Raw genomic sequence first — 9338 nt, forward strand, 5'->3', positions numbered from 1 at the left:
ATGGAAAGTGTGTATCTTGTTGTTTTAAATAATAATATCGATCCTTACAGAAAAATGTTGCAATTATTGCAAAAGTGACGCAATAGATCTTAGCAGCAACAGTAAAAGCTAGACAGTTGTGGACTTTCGAATACAATCCAAAAAGCAGACGGGTGTACATGATTATATACATCATAGCATTATGTTTCTTGGGCAACGTATGAGGGACTTGATTATCCATTATGGAAAAAGCCATTCAGACTAGTAGTTCCGACGCGACAATTTTAATAATGACAAAAACAGGCGCTTTTGATTGATTTTAACATTTTCATTACAATTTATTGTTAATTTCAACTATCTACATTATTCAAAGCAATCGTAACAGCTTAGCCCTAAAATATTATTTACAATGAGATTTTTTAACCGACTTCAAAAAAAGAGGAGGTTATCAATTCGTCGGAATCTTTTTTTTTTTATGTATGTTTCCCGATTTCTCGAAGACGCGTGGACCGATTTTAAAAATTCTTTTTTTGTCTGAAAGGTGGGACGTTCTAGTTAGTCCCATATTAATTAGAACAGGTTCTTATGATGTGATTCTGGAGAAATCGAGGGGAACCCTCATATTTTATAGGCACATGTACCGTGTTTTACATATTTTCTGAAGTTATATTAGCATTTGCTTCTGGCAATCATAATATTATACTACTGAGCTGATGATGGAAGGTGTACGTCCTCAATTACTAGGAGTTAGGAAATAGTTCTTTGAACATTAATATATGGATTTATACTCCTCGTCGTAGCTTTTATGAAGAGAAGTACAGGTTCACTAAACATTTCTTTTGTTATGTTACTGTTCGGTATATCATGCTTCAGATATAAGTTTTATTGAAATAGGTTAAGCGCTATTTGAAAAAATCTACAAAAACCATTTATTAAATAAGGGCTTTTAATTTCTATTTTGTGAAAATAACACTAAAAAGAGTAAAATAAAATATTTTTTTAAAAAAAATAACACCGACTTCAAAGAGATGACATCAAAAAACAAATATTAACAAATATATGTTATTAATATTTGTTTTTTTTTTTCTGAAGAATACGATAACTTTTTAGGAACACCAGCTAATTTCTTCCAAAATACGATGCCGAAAGTTTGTGAGAAAGAGTGATTGAACTTTTTTTACTCTTTAACGAAAAATACAGAACGTTTTTATAAGAAATTTGAAATAGAAATAAACTGTTTATGGATAATGGATATTTCATGAACGATTTTACTAAATTACCTCGTATGTGAAGCTCAATCATTATTTTCTAGCTCCGAAGATATTAAATGGGAATTCATGTTGTGTCGCGTAGTCATACGACGCTCTCGCACTTTTCTTTCATTTCAAAAAGAAGGGGGGACTCATTTCGACTGTGTTTTATTACACTAACCGGAATAAGATTGTTGTCACGGCATCTTTTCAGAAAGTTCATGGACGTTACGAATTGGGCATGTTTAACTTTTAGGTACTCCAACCGGCGAATTTTATTTGATGTTTTCAGTCCGTACTGGTTCACATAATGTTGTCTTAAATTTTCGCGATCATTACATATACATTACATTGGAATAAAACTAGTTATAACGGATTTGAATCGCGTATATTAATTATTTTTGACATCCCGACGTTTCGAGCCCTTTACAGCGTTTTTGGCCACGGGTAGACGGTGTTTTTTTTTTTGATTATTTGTAAACTCCGGACTTTCGACTAGGTGAAACGATTTAGATGATTAATTTTTTTCATCATCATCAGCTAATATGGGCTATATTTGCCCACTGCTAGACATAGGCCTCTCCAAATACAGTAGTTTCTTCGGCTACTCGTATCCAGCTCCTGCCAGCCGTCTTGCGCAAATCGTCACCCCACCGTGCTTGACGTCCCATTCTACGTTTGCCGAGACGCGGTCTCCACTCTCGAACACGTTTTCTCATTTATCATACAATTCATTTTTTATACAAAAGCTAGTACTTCCCGTTCCCATTTGAATTTGGTACAGTTCTGATAATGGCATCCATAAGAAAACCATAAAAGTCTTAATTAAGTACGGCGCGACAAATGAACGAATAACTCAAAATATCACGCTGACCAATTTTGATGGCTCTTTTTTATTGGAATGAATATTCTTCAAGGGTAGTTTGCGGAGAGTTTGTGCAGGTTCTGACTATGGGATCCAAAACAAAGCAACGGTATATTTCAATTCTGTTGTCAATCCGAATTAATACGTCACCTACTGTAACGTGGCTCTGTTCAAGTAATTGTCATAGTCAAATACATATATATTAAACAAGGGAACTTCTTAACGGTTCGCACTAACTATGTTACAGAGTTTTCTAAGTTTGGTGTATTTTTCTTTTTATGTTACTCTATAGCGTCTCTGATTGTGACATTATTATCTATACATATAATAAATTGGAGTGTCTGCTTGTAATATTAAAATAGCGCAAATAACACTTTTTACTTAATGCATATGTATTTATACACGGCACATATACCAAAATATCATTTTTACAATTTTTGTTTGTTTTTTTCCGGATAATCTCTGGAACGGCTTAACTGGCAGATAACTGATATAATAGGGAAAAATCGATTTCAACGAAAAAGCGAACGCGTAGAGGTATTGTAACACATTTACAAACAAAACCCTTACTGTTATATTTTACAGTTGATTGCATAATTAGTTTAAATGACGTCATAGATTTGTACGAATTTAGAAACAGTAATAAAACAACTTGGAAAATAAAAGAAGCATTTAATTTTTGATTATATATCTGAAAAACATTTTTTTTTCCTATATTTATTTCATTAATTTTTTAAAATACAAACATTCATTTTATCAAATGATTAACAACAATAACAAAAAATTAAGCTGATAAAGTCGTTACGATAAGAAAGCTTTTCCGTAGTTTACGTATTTTCCACACTGTTCACTTCAGCATATGGACCTCGATGTAAAGTATTCGTAATGAAAATTCAAGTCACTAAACCTGTGCATATTTCTGCCTTTGATTTCTTGTAAACTGCATTAATACTAAGCTGTACGTAGTCACGAAACTAATGGTCTAAAATGTATCAAAATTAATGTTAACAAGTGTTTAGAGAAGTAATATTATAAACCATTTAACCAACTAGTCTTAATGATATATGCCTCTTCGAATTTCACATTTTTTATTCGAATTCATAGAAAAAAAATACTGGATTCGAAACTTTTTACATAAATGGTAGCTTAGCTAAAAATTTTGTATTTAATATTTTGGTGTTCTTGTTACGGTAGTTGTGAATGGATAGAGTAAGGAATGAGTACACAAGAGGAAGTTTGAAAGTGACACCGACAGCCGAGAAGTTATGCGGAAGTCGCCTGTCATGGTATGAATAAGGAACATATTGTGAGGAAGGCTTTGAGTATGGATGTTGATTCATATAGAGGTAGAGGACACCCAAGAAACGATGGATGGATTGTGTGAAACACGACATGGTTAGAAAGAATTTTACTTGTGAGATGACGTCTGACAGAGAAGTACGAAAGAAGAAGACATGCTGCGCCGACCCCAAATAAAATTGGGATTGGAAAGGGCAGGAGGATGATGATGTTACAGTAGTCGAGTCTATAAAAGATATATTCAAAGACCTTAATAAAGAGCGATCGCTGAACTGAGAACATTCGTAACGGCGATAGATGTGGCTGATTCAGAAGGAGTTGTTTGAACATCAGATCAAGTTGCAGAGGGGTGGACTTCCCTACAGGCGTCATGTTATATATAAGCTTTGTCAGAACTATTTGTATTTCAGTCACCTGAAAATAGGATTCCGTAGTTATTTAACAAATGCAAGGTCAAGCAAATGCAAGTCTGTCTTAAAGGAAATAGTTCATTTAAAATTACCTCCGACTGAATTTGGTGCCATGGTTCGACAAATAGTAAAATAGCAACCACATATTTAGTACACCAAAGCAACTGGAGACAGATATTCAATTGTTGATGGATATCGCCTGCTACGAAACAAAAAAAAGTAATGCTACTCTTTCAAAATATTGCCAATATAAAAAATTAAATCTTGCTAAGCAAATAAATTTTAATATTTTGATGTATGAATAAAATAACATACTGTATTCAAAAAAACTGTCAATTAAATTGACAAAGGTGAACATAAACAGCAGAGTATTCGCTGACAAGATCAGAAACATAACAACACCGTGTGATGCATTCAGTTGCTTGACTAAACCGCAAATAGACACATATGCCTTCGTTAGATCGCTGACACGTTGACATGTAGCAGCAGAAACAGAATCTGAAACAGAATTTACTCCTTAAATGCTGCAGGCTTTGAGATTTAAAAGTGTACATATTATTATTGACATTGAGCTGAGATGGCCCCGTGATTAGAACGTCCATCTTAACCGATGATTTAAGGGTACAAAAGCAGGCAAGCACCACAGAATATTCATGTGGTTAACTTGTGTTTATAATTCATTTCCTGCTCGGCGGTGAAGAAAAACATCTTGAGGAAACCTGCATTTGTCTAATTTCATCGAAATTCTGCCACATGAGCATTCCACCAACCCACATTGGAACAGCGTAATGGAATATATTCCAAACCTTCTCCTCAAAGAGAGAGGAAGCCTTAGTCCAGCAGTGGGAAATTTACAGGCTGTTACTTTACTTACTTTTACTGTGTATATCGTCGTTCAAGTGCCTAAACTTCGTAGTCATGGTCTGCAGTACGCAGTGGACATCGAAGTTAATCAACATAACCTCCATTTCCATCAGCAATAATTCATAACCATAAACACTTAAAATAAAGTTTAACAGTTCCAATAACACTGAAAGAAGATGTCACGAGAATAAAAGTAAATATTTAAATTGAATGATTTGAGTAAATTCGGTAAATAATACAGACTTACATTTTTTTGAATTAAAATTGAAATATTTTGTAAAAAGATTTAACAAAGCGTATAAAATTAAAGACACCGAAGGAACCTTAACGAATAACCTTTTGTTGCGATTTATGTAACTGTTGCAATTAACATCTTTGTTTATCTAAAATATAACATATATTCATCAAACGGAGAGGAGGCCTTAATCCAGCAGTAAGAAATTTACAGGCTGTTGTTGTTGAACTAATGTGGATGAACGCGACTGATGTTTATACAACAAACTAATATATTTAAAAAAATGGCTTTCAAATATCTTGGACATAATATGACAGTATTTTAGGAACGAACATAATTATTATAAAAGAACTGAAACAATACTTTATGTAATGCGATCGAATGTTTGATGATTCCTTTCATGCGGGAGACGCCTGTGTAGGAAAAAAATCCATTTGTTATCATTATTACTAATGTAATGCAGACACTTCCGACAGGAACTATTTCGAAGTCGAAAATATATATCAAGATTGTTGCAAAGCTACATATATCTGAAAACAAGAGATACAATATTCTTATTTCATACAATTTCATCATCGTCATCATCTATACATCTATAAGGTAAATAGTTGAAAGTTATTCAATAACATATACAATATTTTAATATGTTTTTGTAAAACAGACAGCATGACGATAAAAATAGCATTTAAGCTGTGTAAAAAGTTACCATTTATAATAAGCTTCAGCTTACAAAGTAACTTAGTTAAAATAATTTATAAAAAAATATATATTAATCATATTGTATTCTTTGTTAATTATTTTTGAAAAGAAAATGCCAGAAATTATCACTAGGTTATATTATTCTTGATAAATGAAATTCTCTGACATCTAAAAACATACGTAGATGCTCAGTAACATTTAAGAAAATAAACTTACGGATACACAGACTAAAAATGCAGCTGTAAGCAGCAATCGACCTGGAGACAGTCGCTATGTATCCTGCGCGGTCTCGTGCCAGGTGTAGCGGAGCAAGCCCCAGCACACGTGATAACCGTAACACGAATACCAAAGAGGTCGGCACCCTGAATAATCCACTTTCCATATTTAGTTTTATTTCTCGAGCGCTCTCTTCAGATTCAACTATTCATTCCTTTATATTTTTAACACACCTAACAAATGAACATGTCTGTGACTTAAGCCATTACGAACATTCTAAATACATTATTATCAAATATGATTTATGTTCAACCAAACAAGGTCGTTTAACTTTTTGATGTAATGATTACTATACAGGAGAATCACAGTAATTACAATGAATAACTTCATTCAAATGATTTTCTTCATTCGATTTCGCAAAATAAAACAAACAATGAGAACGTTGTTGATCAATATCAAGCTTGTTTTGGATGATAATTAGATTGTTGAATATCTTTCCAGAGTTTTTAGTACGGGTGGTGAGGAATCAAAAGACTGGCGAGTCTGCTAGTGCTTGAAAATGTACTGACTGCACGTCACATCCGCACCATCACACACGTCGAATCTAAACAAGCAAGCATTTTTGCTTGGCATTAAATTCGATAACTACGTGCTCAGCTCGCCAAAATTAGAATCATATCAGATCCGAAAGTACAACTTTATAAGCTCCTGTATAATATATTAAATTAAGGCCGAACATTCACCTTCCGACGAGCCTAGCAGGTTTAGTTATAATTTATTAAAAGTAATAATATATCTTTGTACACAAGTCAGGTCAGGTATTGTTTGGTATCGATTTAGTGCAGCCATATACATATGTATTTACATAATTTACTCGTTTAAATAACGTGATTTTTATGATAGAACACGCATTAGTAACCTAATGATAACCTTATGGTACACTTTTAAATATAACAAAGTTACCTTCACGAATGTGCTACACATTTTTAGAAATATATTAATTTTAGTTTAGTACACTAGTAGTTAGTTGTTATCTGGAATCGATTTAATACAGCCATATGTTTACATAAATTGCTTATTTTTAATTCGTGATTTTTATGATAGAAATCGCATTAGTAACCTACCATGTTACTTATAAAAATACATGACTGTATTTTTTAAATATTGAAAAAGAGTAACTACTGAATTTCTTGCCGGTTCTTCTCGGTAGACTCTACTTTCCGAACCGGTGGTAGCATCACTTAATTGTTAAATGACGATTCTAAAGTGCTTGTAAAAGCCTACTTGAATAAAGTTTATTTTAATTGGATTTGATTAATTTTATTTGTTATTTTTATTTTGTTCATTTACTTAAGAATTGATTTGAAGGAGAAAATTTAATTTCTAGCTGTAGCGCAGCGATCACAATAACAACGGGATATTTTGTCCGCTGGTTCTGTGGTAACAATGGAAGTTCCACGTGGATTAATTTTAATATTTTTTTTATAAAGAATCTGTTTTTATTCTAGAAATATTCACTTCTGTGGGCATTAGTCGCAACAATATTTTTACAACAATGTACAAATTACAAAAGAACAAATCAACAAATATGTGAGTCCTAATAAAATTCTTAAAAGTCATTTAATTTAATATTCGTCATCTATTTTATCTTCTTCGATGATGTTCTCGATAGGCTATAGATTGTTCATGACATCCATAAACTTGTTTTCAAGACCACATCTTCTTCCTTTAATTGAAATTTCAATTCAATGAATTTCTAGTTGACTGCACACCTTGAGAATGAGATGATTGCCTCCAGGCTTCTTTCGCCGGTTCTTCTCAAGTCCAAGGTGTTAAATTTCGAACTGTTGGTAGATTTTTGACTATCAATAAGCAAGTGTAAATAAACACTTTTATTTTTAATAAAGACCTTGACTTTGATTATAAATAGACCGAAAAAGAGAGCAGTCTTTTGTAAAATAAAAATACATTCAATATCTGCAGCGTTACCCCAAAGTAATAAGCCATATGATATAACACTGAAATAAAAAAAAAAAAAAACAAAATACTCTAAACGAGCGATGTAAATATCGATTGTCTAACTTTTCTGACCGCGTGTGCTGCGGAGTTGAGAATTACTCTCAAGGACTAAATGGTAAATGAGGACTAAAATGGTAGCGGGTTCAAACCCAGACAAGCACTACTGAATGTTCACGAGCTTAATTTGTGTTTATAATTTATCTCGTGCTCGGCGGTGAAGGAAAACATCGTGAGGAAACCTGCATGTGAAAAATTTCATAGAAATTCTGCCACATATGTATTCCACCAACCCCCATTGGAACAGCGTGGTGGAATATGTTCCAAAGTTTCTCCTCAAAGGGAGAGGAGGCCTTAGCCCAGCAGTTGGGAATTTGCAGGCTGTTATTGTTGTACTTAATAATAAACGCTTCAGCTTAAGCAACATCCCTTCGAATTATATGATGTACAGCATGTGTCATGTGGTTAAAAATTAAGCTAATCAAAACATGAGGTTTCTCTAAAGGTCACCTTAGATTGATGATTGAAAAGGTTGGGTACGGTCACATCACAGTAGCGTTAATATAGGCGCAACAAGCATTCTGGTCACCAGAAATAATAATAACCACTTTATGTGGGGAAACCCGTAAGAACATTTTTCAGGGAAAGAAAAAAAAAGTTATAGTCTTTCTAAGGATGTATTAGATATTAGAAGTGCACAAAGTCAATTTATTTTTTGAATCAATCATTTTAAAGTATACAAAGAGGCAAAATTTACGAACTATAAGCGACATTTATAGATCACGAGGACGAATTTCAGTGTTGGTGGAAAATTGTGATAATATTAATAAAAACGTAGTAATGGCGCTTAAAACCTGGAACAGTAAAAGACAATTATTAAAAAATCATATCTCGAAAAAAACCAGTAATGTAAATTTGTTACAATAGATGCTACTCTTTTCCAGCTGTCAACTAAAAGAAAAAAAGTCATAAAATGCAGCAAAAACTAAGCCTAGTTGTTCTCATTTCTGGGAGACTTAAGCATTGCCAAAACTGTTTAATATTTTTACGTATAAGAGCTAGGCTATGTTAAAATAAATAATAAAATTCCGCAGACATTTTTAACTTTGCCGCTTCGTAAATTCAAATCGTTTATAAAAAATATATTGATAAAAAAGGCATATTATTTAATACAAGATTTTATAGATGATAAAAAAGCGTGGAGTTAATACCTGTTGACTTCCAAGCAGGATACATTAATTGAAATAATTGTATTTAATTAACATGACGTTGTATTTTTTAAATGTTAAAAAAGAGTAACTACTGAGTTTCTTGCCGGTTCTTCTCGGTAGAATCTACTTTCCGAACCGGTGGTAGCTTCACTTAATTGTACAATGACGATTCAAAAGTGCTTATAAAAGCCTACTTGAATAAAGTTTATTTTGATTTTGATTTTAATTAAAAAAAATAATAAACAATATTTCTTGCTACATATTTAAAAAACACAACTACCTTCACTGAGTGAA

The 9338-nt window shown here is 32.7% G+C and overlaps 1 protein-coding gene across 1 annotated transcript; it reads right to left on the minus strand.

Annotated features, from left to right (window-relative positions):
- Positions 1-2867: 2867 nt before the first annotated feature.
- On the minus strand, positions 2868-5358 carry LOC124533242. Its single transcript, XM_047108447.1, has 5 exons — positions 4678-5358; positions 4119-4301; positions 3896-4005; positions 3643-3807; positions 2868-3076 (listed from the first exon to the last, which is right to left on the minus strand). Exons 1-5 carry the CDS (start codon positions 4775-4777, stop codon positions 2996-2998), a joined length of 639 nt encoding a protein of 212 aa, XP_046964403.1. The 5' UTR covers positions 4778-5358; the 3' UTR covers positions 2868-2995.
- Between the last annotated feature and the right edge of the window lie 3980 nt (positions 5359-9338).

The sequence above is a fragment of the Vanessa cardui genome, chromosome 10 (genome assembly GCF_905220365.1).
Source record: "Vanessa cardui chromosome 10, ilVanCard2.1, whole genome shotgun sequence".
Lineage (NCBI taxonomy): Eukaryota > Metazoa > Arthropoda > Insecta > Lepidoptera > Nymphalidae > Vanessa > Vanessa cardui.

Bases quoted from the DNA above. Each gene is read 5' to 3' on its own strand.
- LOC124533242 (XM_047108447.1), bottom strand. From the start codon at position 4,777: ATGGAAATGGAGGTTATGTTGATTAACTTCGATGTCCACTGCGTACTG. The intron at 4,302-4,677 runs GTAAGTAAAGTA...ATTCTGTTTCAG, and splicing joins CGACGATATACACAGTAAAA to ATTCTGTTTCTGCTGCTACA. The intron at 3,808-3,895 runs GTAATTTTAAAT...TCCTATTTTCAG, and splicing joins GGCACCAAATTCAGTCGGAG to GTGACTGAAATACAAATAGT.